The sequence below is a fragment of the Acomys minous genome (genome assembly GCF_964271855.1).
Source record: "Acomys minous genome assembly, chromosome: 5".
Classification (NCBI taxonomy): domain Eukaryota; kingdom Metazoa; phylum Chordata; class Mammalia; order Rodentia; family Muridae; genus Acomys; species Acomys minous.
Window position 1 is genome coordinate 82,189,155 of NC_140494.1, and position 16,828 is coordinate 82,205,982.

Below are 16,828 nucleotides of genomic sequence, written 5' to 3' on the forward strand. Positions count from 1 at the left end.
GAGCCAAAGAACTACATGCAAATAAGGACAACTGAAAGAAGGAGATTTAATCATCCCTAGAGGTGAAGTACTTAATTGGTTATTCAATTTCACATAGTGATTTCTGAGATCACATATATACAAGTAAGACTAAACAGACTAAGTTGATTGTATTTATATTTTTATTTCATTTACATGTGCATATGTAACAATAATACTTAAAGAGAAAGAAATCATGTAGTTGAGAGGTATATCAAGTAAGACACACATGAAATATTGAAAGAAATAAAGGAAGGGGAAATGATATACTTATATTTTAGTAAAAAGTATATCTAGAAAAGAAGTATCTAAAAATTTAAAACATCATAGGATTCAGAAAAAAGACACATCTGTGTATCTAGTCAAACCACATGTGATAATGTTCAAACTAAGAATACAATGAATCTCTAGAAATTACACAAACTCATGTATAATTAGCAACTACTTAATCAAGAAAGAGAAAAGTTTCCAAGATGTAACTGAAAATAAAATACAACACAACAAATCTCTGTGATAAACTAAAGGATAGAAATTCATAGTTCTAAGTTCTTGCAATTAAACAATTGAGAAATACGACAACTACATTGTTTTGTGGTATACTGAAGAATCTATATAAGCAAAAACGGAGCTCAGTCCATTAAAATTTAAGAAAAAATAAAAATCATATGAGGATTTAATCTAATTGAAATACAGCAAATGCTGAGCTGTGCACTGGCCCCTGAACTCCACTGTCCTCACCATTACCTTACTGAGGTCTGCTACACAAGAAATATTGGGGCTTTGCCTAGCTTCCAGAGGACTGCTGTAATAGGAAAATTCAAGGATAAGCAGCTGGATCAAGGCCAGTGTGAAAACACAATCAACAAGCCAGGCAACAGTGGTTCATGCCTGTAATTCCTGCTCTTGGAGGGCAGTCAGGCAGAGGCATCTCTGTGAGTTTGAGGGCAATCTGGTTTACAGAGTGAGCTCCAGGACAGCCAAGGCTACACAAAGAAACTCTGTCTTCAAACAAAACAAAACAAAACCAAAAGAACACAATCAACATGAGCCACAGAAAAATGGAATCAAGAAATTCTAACTATCTTCCAACAACAAGCCCAGGATATCCTAACAAAACTGGATCACACAAAGACAACCTTAAATCCAATCTTATAATGATGATAGAAGCTTTTAAAAGGGAACTTCATAAATCCCTTAAAGAAATAGAGGAAAATAAAATGGAACATTTGAAGGAAAGAACTAAAACTACTTAAAACAAGAAATTGAAATCTAATCAACAATGAACACAAAAGTGAGGGGATCCTGTAGATGGAAAACCTAGGGAAGATAACAGAAACAAAAGAAGGAAGCATCAAAAACAGAATACAAGAGATGAAAGAGAGACTCTCATGTGTAGAACACACAATTGAAGAAATTGATACATTGGTCAAACAGCATGTTAAATATAAAAAGTTCCTGTTACAAAACATCTAAGAAATCTGGGATAATAGAAAGCGCCCAGTCTATGAATAATATGAATAGAAAAGGATGAAGAGTCCCAGCTCCAAGGCCAAGAAAATATTTTCAACAAAAGGAGTACATTTCCCAAACCAAAAGCAAAAGGTTACTATAAACATACAAGCAACTTACAGAGCACCAATTAGATTAGACAAGAATAGAAAATCCTCTTGGCACATAATAATCACAACACTAAATGTTAGGAACAAGGAAAGAATATTAAAAACTGCAGGGAAAATGGACAATTAGCATACAAAATCTGACATAATCACTATTACACCTGATTTCTCAACAGAGTCTCTAAAATCTAGAAGGGCCTGGGCAGATGGTTTTAGTCTCTAAGAGACCACAGGTGCCAGACCAGACTACTATACTCAGCAAAACTCTCTGTCACCATAGATAGAGAAAACAAGGCATTCTAAGACAAAATCAAATTTAAACAGAAATTCAGCCTTACAGAAGATACTATAAAAAAAACCCAGCCAAGTAGGTTAACTAGACCCATGAAATCACAAGATTTCATAAGTCACTCCACACCAGCCAAAACAAAAGAAGGGAAACACACACACACACATATACCATCAGCAGCAGCAGCATCAACATTAAAATAACAGGAAATAACAATCATTGGTCATTAAAAAATAAGAACACACCTCAGCCACAAAGATAGTCATTGCCTAAGAGTAAAGGGCTAGAAAAAGGTTTTCCAGGAAGCAAACTCAGGCACTCATGCTAATATACAATAAAATATATTTTCACAGAAATCTAAGATAGTTGCACCAATCATGCACTTTGTCTAAACAGCAAGACTGAGCAGAGGGATTGGGCTGGGAGTTGGAGACCACAAGAGCTCAAGTGCCCTAGGTGAGAGGGGTCCACTGTATGTACAGCATAGCTGGTCTGGCCTTGAGCCATCCAGATGGTGCATGGAAGAGTCCCTGGGTCCCTGAGTGCTTGTGTCCAGTCCCCCAGAGTCCAGATGCATACCTTCATATGAGGTACATTTGTGCTCTGCACCAGACTCTGTGTCTTGGACTGAACTATGGGCTGCAGAGCACCAGAAAAGAAATACCCAAAAAGAGTAGACAGCTGTAAATAATCAAACTCAGGGCTGAAATCATTAAATTAGAAACAAAGAGAACAAGTCAAATAATCAACAAAAAACAAGAGGTGGTCCTTTGAGAAAAGCAAAAAGATAGGCAAACTCTTAGCCAAACTAACTAAAAGGCTGAATGGCACTTTCCAAGTCAATAATGTCAGAAATGAAAAGGGAGACAACGACAGTACTCAAGAAATCCAAAGAGTCATTAGGTCTTACTACAAAAGCCTACATGCCACAAAATTTTAAAATCTAAAGGAAATGGACAATTTTCTTGATAGATTCCACTTGTCAAAGCTGAATCAATATAAGGTAAACAAATTAAATAGTCCTATTTCTCCTACAGAAATAGAAGCAGTCATCAAAAGTCTCACAAGAGAAAAAAAAGCATAAGGACAGATGGTTTCAGTACAGTATTCTACCAGAAATTTAAAAAGAGCTAATACAGATGATCTTCAATCTACTCCACAAAACAGAAATGGAAGGAACATTATTAAAGTAATTCCATGATGCCACACTCACCTAGATACTCAAACCTTACAAACACCCAATAAAGAAAGAGAACTTCAGACCAGTTTCCCTTATGAACATTCATGCAAAAGAACGCAATAAAACTCCTATAAACTGAGTCCAAGAAATATCAATGATATTCATCATTACCAAGTAGGCTTCATCCCAGCCCTATAGGGATGTTTCAATATATGGAAATCTATCAACGTAATCCACCATATAAACAAATTTAAAAAATACCACAGGATCATCTCCTTAGATGCTGAAAAAGCATTTGGCAAAAATTCAACACCCATTCTTGTTTAAGGTCTTGGAGAGATCAGGGATAAAAGGCACATACCTAAACATAAAGGTTATATACAACAAGCCAATGGCCAACACCAAATTAAATTGAGAGAAACTCAATGAAATCTCACTAAAATTAGGGACTAGAGAAAGTTGCCCACTCTCTTTATATCTCTTCAATGTAGTACTTGATGCTCTAGCTAGAGCAATAAGACAACAAACGGAGATCAATGGGCCTCACATAGGAAAGGAAAAAGTCAAAGTATTATACTGAAATTACATAAGTAAATTTTTATTAATTCTCAATGACTTTAACCTTACTTTACTTTTTATTGTATGAAATCATTGTCAAACTAGGTAAAACTGTATCATCAATAATTTTAATAAATAATCTATAAGAATTGTTGACAAAAGATCAAGGAATAACTCTCCCTTATATTCAGCTACACTTTTTAAAAACATTTTCTATTTTTTACATGTGCCTTTGTGTTATTACACATAAATACAATAAATGACCTATAACACAATAACAATTGACACAATCAGGAATTATATAAATGTTACATTCTTAGTGTTTTGGCTATTTGTATTTGACAGCCTTGAAGAACCTGTATGGATGGATCAATTGGCCCCTTACTACTGAAAAAGTTCAGGCAGTGCAGGTGTTAGTGCAGTAACAATTGCCTGCAGGACAGATTGTGGAATCTACCTCTCCTTGGAATACTCCTATTTTTGTAATCAAGAAAAGATCAGGGAAATGGAGATTGTTAAAAGATTTAAGAAAAGTTAATAAGACTATACAACTTATGGGGGCATTGCTGCCCCGGACTGCTGGGGTTTGACTAATGCTGGGGAGGAGAATTTTCCTGTATAGGGACAGAACACAAGACATGAAGAAGGGGGCAAGTCTGGATTCTGATCAAACCCCATTTATTGAAAAATTCCACAGAGGTTTGAAATTTGTAGGCAAATTGATGCAACTTGAAATGATTGCTGCTCCCTAAGGCCAGCTCCGGGAACAGCTAAGAGGAGAGAAGAGATGTGCATCCTCATTATGGAGAATTGAGCAGGCACTGAATGGCTGGTGAAGGGAAACCAATCATTGGTTGAACAACTAGCTAGAGGAACTAGTTGTTGAGAAGAGGTTGAGGAATTGAGGAAAAAGAGATACTCGGAGACTCAGGTGTATGAGGTACAAACTGAAGGTCTTAAAGCCCAGGAGAACTTTTTCTTCTGGCTCTCATCTGTCTCCATCTCCGTCTTGCTTGCTGTCTGTCTGACTCCTTGTTCCTTGCTTGTTTACTTGCTTGCTGTCTTCCTATCTATCTATCTTGCTTGCTGTTATGCGTCCTTCTGTCTCCTTGCTTGACCTTGCCCATCTTTCTATTTCCTTGCTTGTTGTTGCCCATCTTTCTAATTTTCTTGATTGCTGTTACCCATATACCTAATTTTCTTTCTTGATGTTGCTCATCTTTCTGTCACTCTTGCTGATCCTCTTCTATCCATCTCACTCTAGCTTATTCTCCCATGTATTTGCTTGCCATTTTTTTCCCTTGGGACAACCCCAGTATTTTATTGAAATTAACTTCAATTTTTTTCTTTACAGATTACATCATGGTTTTCCCTATCTTTATAATCACTAGGGCAATCAAATATCAACACAGTAACAAGGATATTTTAAAAAGTCCTGTAACCTACAACAAAACATAAAACAAACATCAATTAATTTCCAAACAACAGTCAGCATAACTTGATTATTACTTCTTAAACAATACTGAGGAAAGTTTAATCATAAATTTCCCTGAGCTAAAGCCATTGTGTTTACAGTATTGTCATAGCAGCATAGCTTGAGCTAAATGTTCTTCAGTAAAGAAAATTTTTGACTTACTCCTAGTCTTAGACCAACAGGTGTGCTATCAAAGCCTTGGCTAATTGTCAAGGGGTCCTCTGTTGTAAAATATCTGTAAATCATTATGTTCCAAGTCCACCTTCTACTGCTATCAAAGCAGATTCTAAGGAAATGATTCTAAAGGCAACAGTATCTAGCCAGGTACTGTTATGTCCAAGTCTTAACTTTCTTTCATGCAGTTTCTGCTTGGGTGCTCACAGTCAGAGCACCCAAGCCTTTGGCAAGATGCCCTCTTTCAACATTCTCTGTAGAAAAAAGGTTTTCCGGTATGATTTTCCTTAGGGATGAGAAATAAAGAGAAAAAACAGTTTTAGGGAAAGCAGATTTCTACAAAACATTATACCTGAACCATACATAACATTTAGAGGCAGTGGCAATCAGCCAGATATCTTTGTAACTTTGTCAAGCAAAGCCTCAAAAGCTGTGCTGGATGTTTAGTGATCATGCTGGACAGTCATAGGTCTCTGGAACTTTGTCAAGGAAAGCCTCTATGACTTCTTATGTCTGCAACAAATGATTATATTGAGTGAGAAAACCTGGACCAAGAAAGATAGGTGTCGTGTAACTTCACTTACAAGTGGATATTAGCCCAATACACATGTGCTCTTATTTCAGTGTGGGTTTGGGACAGATGCTGGTAATTGCTGCTGGAATCCAGCTGAGGTTGGTATGGAAGAATGGAAGGATGTTAGGACTCAAAGGGTCTAGGATCCCTACAAGAAGACCATCAAGGCTGTTGTATCTGGACCAAAGGGGGCCTGCACAAACTGCTGTACCAACCACGGGCAATGCATGCAGTGACCATGACCAATTGTCCAGATCTACCCAATGGACAGCTCATTCTCCACAGTTGTGGGTAGAATGGGGACTGACACTGACATGATCTCTGGTGCCCCCAATTTGATCACTTCCTCTTGGTGGGGAGGCCTGGAGGCACAAAAAAGAATGGGAAAAAAGCCATCCAGATGAGACCTGATAGGCTGTAGTCATACGTGAAGAAGTAGATCCCCTTCTGTCAGAGGTCTAGGGAAGGAGAATATAGTGAAAGAGAAAGGGATGTGGAATGGGAAGTGAGGGGTTAACAATCTAGATATAATTATAACAAAAAGAAAGAAACAACAAATATATATATATACTATAGCCAAGTTTTTCACTGATAAAAGAACACAATTGTCATAAGTAATAATAAAAGTTTCTTGCTATTAATAAACTTAAAAATATATTTTTCAACCAACATTAATCAAAAGAGATGGGGAAGTATAGCTTATATTCATAATGGAATAATTCACCAAGATAATGTGTCAATTCTAAATATCAATGTTCCCAGTGCAAGGGCACCCATATTCATTAATAAACATTTTATCCTTTAAATAACACATAAAATGCACACATTAATAGTAGGAGACATCAACATCCCACTCTTAACAATGGTCATGTCAATAAAACAGGAACAGAAACTAACAGATGTTAGGAATCAATTGGACCTAACTGATATCTACAGACCATTTATCCAAAGACAAAGGAATGTACATTATTCTCAGCCCCTCCTGGCATCTTCTACAAAATTGACCATATATTTGATCGTAAAGCAAGATTCAACAGATACAAGAAAATTGAAATAATACTTTGTGTCTTATCATACCACTATCAATTAAAAACTGGACATCAACAACAGAACCAACTGAAAGCCTACAAACTCATAAAACTGAACAACTCTTTACTCAATAGCCACTGGATCATAAAAGAAATAAAGAAAATAAAGACTATTTAGAATTCAATGCGCATGAAGTCACAACATACCCAGACTTATGGGACACAATGAAAGCAGTGCCAAAAGTTCATAGCATTAAGTGTCTTCATAAAAAGATGGAGCAATCTCACACTAGTAACTTAACATCACACCTGAAAGTTCTAGAACAAAAAGAACCAACCACATCTAGGAGGAGTAGATGGCAAGGAAGTAATCAGACTCAGAGCTGAAATCAATGGATCAGAAAACAAGAGACCAACACAAAGAATCAATTTAACCAACAGCTCCTTCTTTGAGAGAGTAAAATAGACTCGCCCTTAGCCAAACTAAAAGGCAGAAAGAGAATTTCCAAATTAATAAAATCAGAAATAAAAGAGGACATAACCATAGACATGAGGAAGTCCAAAAACATCATTAGATCTAGTTTCAAAAGCCTTTACTCCACAAAATTGGAAAGTATAAATGAAATGGGTGATTTTCTTTATACCACTTACCAAAGTTAAAGATAGACTAAAATATTACCAAAGTTAAGAGCAGCTGAACAACTTAAGTAGACCTGCAACCTCTAAGCAAATAGAAGAAATCGTTAAAATCTCTCGACCAAAAAAAAAAAAAAAATCCCAGGGCTAGATTGCTTTATTGCAGAATTACCATACTTTCAAAGAAGAGCTAACACCAATTCTCCTCAAACTATTAGACAAAATACAAACAGAAGCAATATTGCTAAACTCATTTCATGAGGCCACAGTCACCCTGATACCTAAACCACACAAAGACTCACCAAAGAAAGGAAATTTCAGACCAATCTTCTTATGATCATTAATGCAAGAAAAAAAATCATCCACCATAATCAAGTAGACTTCATCTCAGGGATGCGGAGATGGTTCAACATATAAAAATCCAGAAATATAATCCACCACATAAGCAAACTTAAAGAAAATAAACATGATAATCTCATTAGCTGTTGAAAACTTTTGACAAATTCCAACAACCCTTCATGTTAAAAGTCTTGGGAAGATCTAGGATACAAGATGCATACCTAAACACAGTAAAGGCAATATAGAGTAATCCAATAGTCAACATAAAATTAAATGGAAAGAAACTTAATGCAGTTCCACTAAAATCATGGACAAGAGAAATCTGCCCACTCTCAGGGATACAAATTTGAAAGGAAGAAGTCAAAGCATCATTATTTGCAGATGATATTATGATATGCACAAGTAACCCCCAAATATTTATTATAAAACTCCTACAACTGAGAAATATTTTCAGCAAGTAGCTGGATACAAAATTAACCACAGAAAATCAGTAGCCCTCTTTTATATAAATGATAAAGCTGAGAAAGAAACTATAGAATCAACATGCTTCACAATAGCCAGAAATAGTATAAACTATTTTGGGGTTAATTCTAACCAAACAAGTGAAAAACCTATATGACAAGAACTTCAAGTTTCTGAAAAAAGAAATTTAAAAAGATATCAGAAGATGGAAAGATCTCCGTGCTCATGGATCAGTAGGATTAACATAGTAAAATGGCCATCTTACCAAAAAGCAATCTACAGATTCAGCTCAATTCACATCAAAATAATAACACCATTCTTTAGAGACCTTGAAAGAACAATTCTTACCTTCATATAAAAAAAAACCTACTACAGATAAAACAATCATATACAATAAAAGAACTTTTGGAGGAATCTCCATCCCTGACTTCAACCTACACCACAGACCAATAGTAATAAAAAACTGCATGGCATTATGTAGAAACAAAGTGGTTGATCAATGGAATTGAATTGAAGAAACAGAAATAAACCTACACACCTATGGGCACTTGATTTTTGACAAAGAAGCCAAATCCATGCAATATAAGAAAAGAAAGCATCTTCACAAGTGATGATGGTCAAACTGGATGGCTGCAGGGAGAAGAATGCAAATAGATCTATATTATCACCTCACACAAAATTCAAGTCCTAGTGGATCAAAGACTTCAACATAAAACTGGATTCACTAAATCTGCTAGAAGAGAAATTGAGAAATAACATTGAACACATTGGTATAGCAGGCAACAGCTGAACATAACACCAATAGCTCAGGCTCTAACATCAACAATTAACAAATGGGATAGCTTCAAACTGAAATCTTCTGTAAGAGAAAGGTTATGGTAAATAGGACAAACTAGCAGTCTACAGACAGGGAAAAGTCTTTTCCCATGCTACATTTGACAGAGGGCTGATATCTATATATATAAAAGACTTGAATTAGACACTTGGTTTGCATGGGAGCCTGGGCCAATGCCAAGCACCTTCCATTATGGGAGAAGGAAGAGGAGAAGATGAGTTGTGGAAGAAATATGAAAGTTCAGCCACAGCCAGAAAAAAGTGGGGTCAGTGCCCAAGTGTGCTGCATGTATGGATGTGGGAAGAAGATTTAGGATTCATCCTTTCTCTAGGAAAACTATTGTTTTGTATGGAGGAATAGTGTTATGCTGGCCAGATTTTTGTCAACTGGACACAAGCTGCCAAAACTCAGCTTTAGCAGAACCAGGGGTGGGAATGGAGGCAGAAGTATGCAGTGTTGGAGATGTTGAAGTCATTCAGACTGTAGACTCTTGTTTGGAGTCAGTCACTGACTTACATTTCTTTATCATGTTCTATACCTAAATTCAAAAAAACTTTTAAGTTTGGAAACTGCAAGTGGCAACCAGTAAGAACACAAAAAAGGGGAGGGAGGTAAGGTTTCCTCTCTGTGGCTCAGGACCTCCTGTTCTGCCACTGAGGAGCAAAACTTAATCTGACCACTTTTTTCCCCTGAAGCCAGGCCTGTGAAAAGTAGCATCTAGTAAAAAAGTTACAGGGGATTGTAAAAGGAGGATCTTTGATCTGTATATAGGGTTCTTCATGGAGATGTCCAGCGGACTAAAATATGCTTCCTGATTGTTGGGCCCTGAGTCTGTCAACTTATTTGTGAACTCTACAGGGAAATAAGAAATAAGGGAGAGAGAGAGAGAGAGAGAGAGAGAGAGAGAGAGAGAGAGAGAGAGAAGCAAGACTGTTAACACATAACAAACACTTAAGAGAGAAAGGTGGGAAAAGTTTACAAACCTCAACCGTTAGCTCATAGTCAAAAAGGCAATTATTTACAAAATATGAATAAAGAAATACAACAAGTTACGTTTTTCATTAGAACTAAACATTTCTTACCTATGTATTCATTACATAAGTTCATAAGGAGTTCAGAATGACAAATGTTGGCAAATCTTAAGAGTTAACAGGGTCCAAGAGGTTACAAGAATATAGCTCCTTGTTGCACATTACCCAGCTATCTCTTAGTTTAGAGTGAATGCAGGACAATAATGTTATCTGTCCTTCATTCCAAAATACAAATTAAATTTAGAATGATACTACTTTATGCCACAAACTGAAAAGGTATATGGGATTACAATAAAACAGTTTGTATTCTTTTGACACTAAGTTTAATACTTAATTTGGAAATTTCTTGGTAGCTCAATTATATTTTGAGTTCATGGGATGTTTAAACTAACTTGCCTATATTTATGGTGTGTATCAGGTTCATGTATCATTTGTAGAGTGGAAGCTTATCTGAAGCAGCAAATCTTTCAAGTCTAGTATCTCAGTGAGGACTCAGGGAGGGATCTAGAGGTCCATAAAAGTATTTACTGCAGCTGTAAAGTTTCTATTAACTTTCCAACTTCTAAAATTGTTTGAATCAAATGAGGAATTCCATAATCAGGAATTAATTCATTGGAGCAGCACTGCATATTTATAAAGATCTTGCAGGAAAATTGGTCAATCAGAGTATGTAAATACACAGAAAGTGAAGATTCACACCATGCCAGGGTTTTGAGAGATTCAGCAGTGTAGAAATGATGGGGTGTCAGGGCCTGGAAACAATTCGTGGGGTGCATCATGCTGCAGAGCCTGCAAATTACCAGAATACCTTCCAGAAAGAACTTGCTTAATTCAATGGTTCTTGGCAAAAAAAGATACAATTGCCTCCATAAAATTTGCCTAAAATAACTCCAGTGATTAAATGATGCTGGCAAAGTTCACTCATGAGGCAACACAGCCCTTCGTGATGTATGAGGATATCTAATCCAGAGAGAAATTGAATCATTTAGATTAGGTAACTACTCACAACAAAGAAAATCAATTTAAAGACCTTCAGGAAAGCTTTCAACCTGAGGAAAAGCAAAGATGAAACTGTATTCATGGTGGTTCAGCCCCAGTCCCTCTCTGGTGACTTCATGAAAGATGACTCCTTATTCAGGCGCCACTATGACAGAAACATGGCCAGCTGCCACACTGACAGTGAGGATGAGAAAGGGAAGAAGAAAAGAAAAGTGAGAGTCTGATGGACATCTTGAAGAGACAGTTGTCTGCTAAGCAGGCATGCAGGGATGATTTAATATACAGAAATCCATCAACATAATCCACCATATAAATAAACTGAAAGAAAAAAACCCATATGATCCTCTCCTTAGATGCAGAAAAAAGCATTTGACAAAATCCAACACCCATTCATGTTTAATGTTTTGGAGAGATCATGAAAACAAGGTGGGGAATTTATGGAACAGAATTGTTTCATACCGTAATTTTTTCACTGGATTCCATCTGCATTCCTGAGATTTTGTCTATCTGGGGTCTTACGTGACTTTTTTTTCTTCTTCTTTTTAAAAATATTATAGTAGTCATTTCAAATGTGGGGAGAGATGAATTTTTTGTCCAGTGAGTCCTTCCACATGCTGTGATGTCAGAAGCTAGGATAAATAATGGGATCTCTGGAGGCAAGAGAAAACACAGTTGGAAGAGGATACTCATCTGGTCTCTCAGCATCTAGGAGTTTTCCGCACAGAACTTTCAACTTCTGTGTTTTGTGTGCCTTAAGGATTTGAGTTGTCATGGGAAGATAAAACAATTGCTCCTGTGGCTAATGAGAAGGTAGGTAATTGAATCCTTAGGGCCACTGCTACTACAAAGGGTGGACCTGTAACTATGTTATAACACAATAACGTGTAGGTCAGGAGAAACACGTGTGATTTTACACCCAGGCATGGAATTCATGGTCAAGACCCTTGGTGTCCAATTAGCCCATCTGTCCTTCCTGTAATCACATATCCACTGTTATTCATGAATATCCAGTAAAGACATAAACAATTCTTCGTTAAAATCTCCAAGGTAATCAGAAGCTTTCCGGAGTAAGTAGGTGAAAGTCTGAGGTTTTTATTTTCTTCATTTCTATTACTATCTCCATCCTCAATCTTTTCTTCCACTCTCCCCCTTTCCTATTCTAACTTCTCAGCTATTCTGTTCCTCTCCTATCTTGTATTCCTGTCCTCTCCTGTGTGCCTCTCCTTTCCTGCTCCTCACCTCCTCTCCTCTCTCCTCTCCCTTCTCTTCCTCTCTTCCATCTTCTCCCATCTCCTCCTCTCTTACCTTCTCCTGTACCCTCTGCTTTTTCACATCTTTCATAGTATTCTTTTTTCTTCTATTGTCTTCTCACCTCCTCTTCTTTTTTGTATTGTTTTTCTCTCCTTTCATCTTAATTTTCTTCTCTGCTCTTTTCAGCTCCTTACCTGGTTTTCTTTCTTTCTCAAGGTGGAGAATGAATTAAACATCATTTAAGATACTTTTTTATTATGATTAATTTAAGTTTTAAAATTACTTTGAATCTATTGTCTTGAAATAGTTTGTCTTGTCAATATACTCTCATCACATTCACATATTTCTCTGTCTTCCAAATTACAAATTTCCCTCATGTCAGTGTGAACCATCTCTTTCAATACGCGCTCAATTGTCTTCATTTATTTGGTAACTGATGAGGCTGAGTAAAGATGACTTACATTTTGTAAATTTAATCACCTCATTACCTCAATTTTAACCCTTAAAACAAATTAAGTTTAACACTTATTTCTTTTTTAGTATAGTTGTGACTGTTATTTATGTAGTTCAAGCTAATCTGTTTAATCTCCTATGTCACCTTTCTCAGCACCTGGAGTCCTCAACATATAAATATGCAGCGAATAACATTAATACACTGCCAGTTCATTCTTTTACAAAATAATATTGATGCATAACTCATGCATTTATGAAGAACTACATACTTCATTTAATAATCTACTCATATAATTTGCATTTATATCACATTACATATTTGACGTTACTATGTTTTGACCATGTTCTATACCTTCAGTTTTTGCAGTGTTGAAGAAAGTTGATTTGCCACAACAGAATCTTCACTGGGAAGTGGGACTGTAGATGAAGTTACACAACACAATTGTATGGTTTATTCTGATATTGTGATTATGTGTTTTAACACTCATTCTGATTTTTGTTTTCTTAAAATATTTTATTATACTTTGTTTTAAGGATATAAATACAGAGTTTCTGGAAAAAGTATATTGGTGAATATGCATGCATCTTTGTCAAGGGAACATAAGACGATTCATCTATATGAGGTGTACATAAACTCTCATTCCATGTGCCCTAGAAACAGGTGGAACAAAAATTTAAGGTGAGCCACAATTATATTATTTGTTGGGGATTGTTCCAGTGCTATGTATTCTGAAGCTAATTACTGGACTCCAAGATCTAATTACTACCCATATGAGTACATTATCAAGTACACCTGTCATTGTTGTGTAAACATTGACCAACCTATTTACAGTTGATTGGTTAACAAAAAATGCTCATGCTTGGGATTTGGCAGAAGAGAGAGAGAGGGAGACCGAGTTTGAGTTTCAGTCCTGGGGTTCTGAGACCATGAGGCAGGGAGAGAAAGACAGGTACAGGAGGAAAAAGAATAAAAAAGAGGTCATGATGAATTAGTGTAGAGAGGATCACATGTCTGGATCTGCATGGATGCAGGGAAATAACCCAGATAGCAATTGTTAAGGTGTGTGGCCTGGCATAAGGGCTGGGAAGTGATAAGGATAGTTTAGAGGGTTAATATCTACCCAGTCCCATGTAAAATGAGGTTATTATAAATACAACTGGTGTCTGTGTCTTTATTGATTATGCTAACAGGTTAGATAATACTGCCATAATAATTATAGGTATTTAATAATAAGAATTATTAGATATTTTATATTTATTATAACAATTAGACTTAAATGCAGCCATAATGTACACAAAGAGAAGCTACACGGCAAGGCCCTGTGTCAAAAAATGCATTAGAACAGAGTATGGTGATACACATCTTTAATCTCAGCACTAAGAAGGAAAATGCTCATGGATCTCAAATGGGTTTACACAATGTCTTCCAAGACCCCAATGTCTACTGAATGAGGCCTTAGCTTAAATAACTAAAAATGAATTTATATATTTAAAAATAGTTATGGGTTAATATATTTCATTTTAACACTTTTGCCAAAATAGAACTGTAAATGCATTGTGTGTTGGATATACTAATTCCTGGATAGTAAATTTAATCAGTACAAATATTTTCAACATATAACAATGCATATAAATAAGTATATATGTTAAATGTACAACATTCATCTTCAAAAATAGGTACAACTATTGTGTAATAATTTGAATTTTTAAAACATAGAGAAAAATAATGAAAAAGTCATGAGTATTGAAGAAGCTCATGGAAACAGATGTCAAGACCCACAGCCAAATAATAGGCCATGCTCAGGAGTATTGTGGAAGAGTAGGAGGAAAGATTGAGGTATGCAGAGGGGTCAACGACACCACTAAATGACTGACCTGGGACCATGGTGGCTCATCGACACTGAAACACTAACCAAAGAGCATTCATGGGCTTGACCTAGACCCCCAACACACAGGTAAGAGAGGTGCAGCTTCATCATCTTGTGGGACCCCTAATAATGTGTGATTCTGTTGCTTGCCTTTGGATCACTTTGCCCTAGCTGGGATGCCTTGTATGGCCTCTATGGGAGAGAATGTGTCTAGTCCTTCTGTGACTTGAGTTGCTATGCTGTGTTGGTTCCACTTGGGGAGCCTCCCCTTCTCTGAGAAGAAGGAAGTGGGATGAAGGATGTGGTCATGAGTGTGGGACAAGGAGCAGAAGAGAGAAAGGGCTAGAATCATGCTGCAAACTGACCAAATAAATGAAAACATACAAAGCCAGGAAGGGAGGTGGTAGAAAAAGATCCATGAAAAATTTTTACTAACTTGGTTTATAACATAGATCATAAAGAAGGTCCATTTTGTGTTATTCTTCTAATGTTTTCTATCAGCCACATCAACATCATGAAAACAAGAAACTTTTCAGAGTCTACAGAATTATATCTCATGGGACTCGCAGACAACCAAGAGCTGCAGCCTGTTCTATTTGGAGTGTTCCTGTCTATGTATCTGATCACAGTGCTTGGGAACATTCTCATTATACTGGCCACTGTTTATGACTCTAATCTCCACACTCCTATGTACTTCTTTATTTCCAACCTGTCTTTCATTGACATCTGTTTTACCACTACCACCATCCCAAAGATGCTGATAAACATAAAGACTCAAGACAACTCCATCAGTTATACAGGCTGCCTCACCCAAATCTGCTTTGTTCTATCTTTTGCTGGATTAGAAAATGGAATTCTTGTAATGATGGCCTATGACAGGTTTGTGGCTATCTGTCATCCACTGAGGTACACTGTCATCATGAACCCCAAACTCTGTGGAGTGATGATTCTATTGTCCTTCCTGATAAGTATGCTAGATGCTCTGCTCCATACTCTAATGGCACTGCGCTTGTCATTCTGCACAAAGGTGGAAATTCCTCACTTTTTCTGTGAACTGGCTCATATTCTCAAGCTTGCATGCTCCAATGTTCTCATCAATAATATCCTAGTGTATTTGGTGACAAGCCTGTTGGGTGTTATTCCACTGTCTGGTATAATTTTCTCTTATACTCGAATTATCTCCTCTGTCTTGAAAATCCCTTCAGCTGCTGGAAAATATAAAGCTTTCTCTATATGTGCATCACACTTAGTAGTAGTTTCCTTGTTCTATGGGACAGGTTTTGGTGTGTATCTGAGTTCTTCTGGCACTCATAGCTCTAGGAAGAGTGCAATCGCCTCAGTGATGTACACAGTAGTCACTCCCATGATGAATCCTTTTATATACAGCTTGAGGAACAAGGACATGGTTGGGGCTTTCAAGAAACTCATTTATAGAATTAAAAGTTCCCTTTGATATACTACCTGATATGCTGAAGTATAAATACTAAAGGATCCAGAATGCCACACCAATGGGTGCTAGGGCATGGAAGCATGTGTAAAATTGTAGAACACAAGAACTTTGCATTGGACTAATAGAATATGAATTCTATGTGTGTCATATTGTAGCTATGTTTCCTTTAACACTTTATTTGAACTATTCAGCTGTTTACTTACCTCTAACGTAAATATTAACTTGTCCATATTATTCCACACTTGCATAATGATGAATTAATTAATTGTGGACTAGATATAATAAAATGCATATACATATATGGACATAAGCTTAAGCTACCAAAAGTTGGTAACTGTGGTTTGGTGAGATGGCTCAGGGGATAACAATTTTTGCCTCCAAACTTGCCTTCCAAATTCAGACCCCATATAGTGGAAGAAAACAACTTACTCCCTCAAGTTATCCTCTTACCTCTCCATGATTAATGTTACACACACACACACACACACACACACACACACACACACACGAATAAATAAATAAGGAAACTATTAAAGAATATTCTACTTGATCTGAAAAATATGTTATCTAGTAATCTTGTTTCTTTGTATAAT

The 16,828-nt window shown here is 36.5% G+C and overlaps 1 protein-coding gene across 2 annotated transcripts in view; it reads left to right on the forward strand.

Annotated features, from left to right (window-relative positions):
- LOC311598222 (olfactory receptor 7G3-like) overlaps positions 1-16,238 on the forward strand; it is a gene marked incomplete at both ends in the record, with an annotated part of 43,310 nt that extends 27,072 nt beyond the window's left edge. Inside the window, one exon of one of the 2 annotated variants that reach the window (XM_084783238.1) lies at positions 15,372-16,238. In XM_084783238.1, the coding sequence (XP_084639364.1) occupies positions 15,372-16,238 (867 nt within the window). Of the gene's footprint in view, positions 1-15,299 lie in introns of those variants that run through there. The other variant, XM_084783237.1, reaches the window with a different exon arrangement.
- Positions 16,239-16,828: the final 590 nt, after the last annotated feature.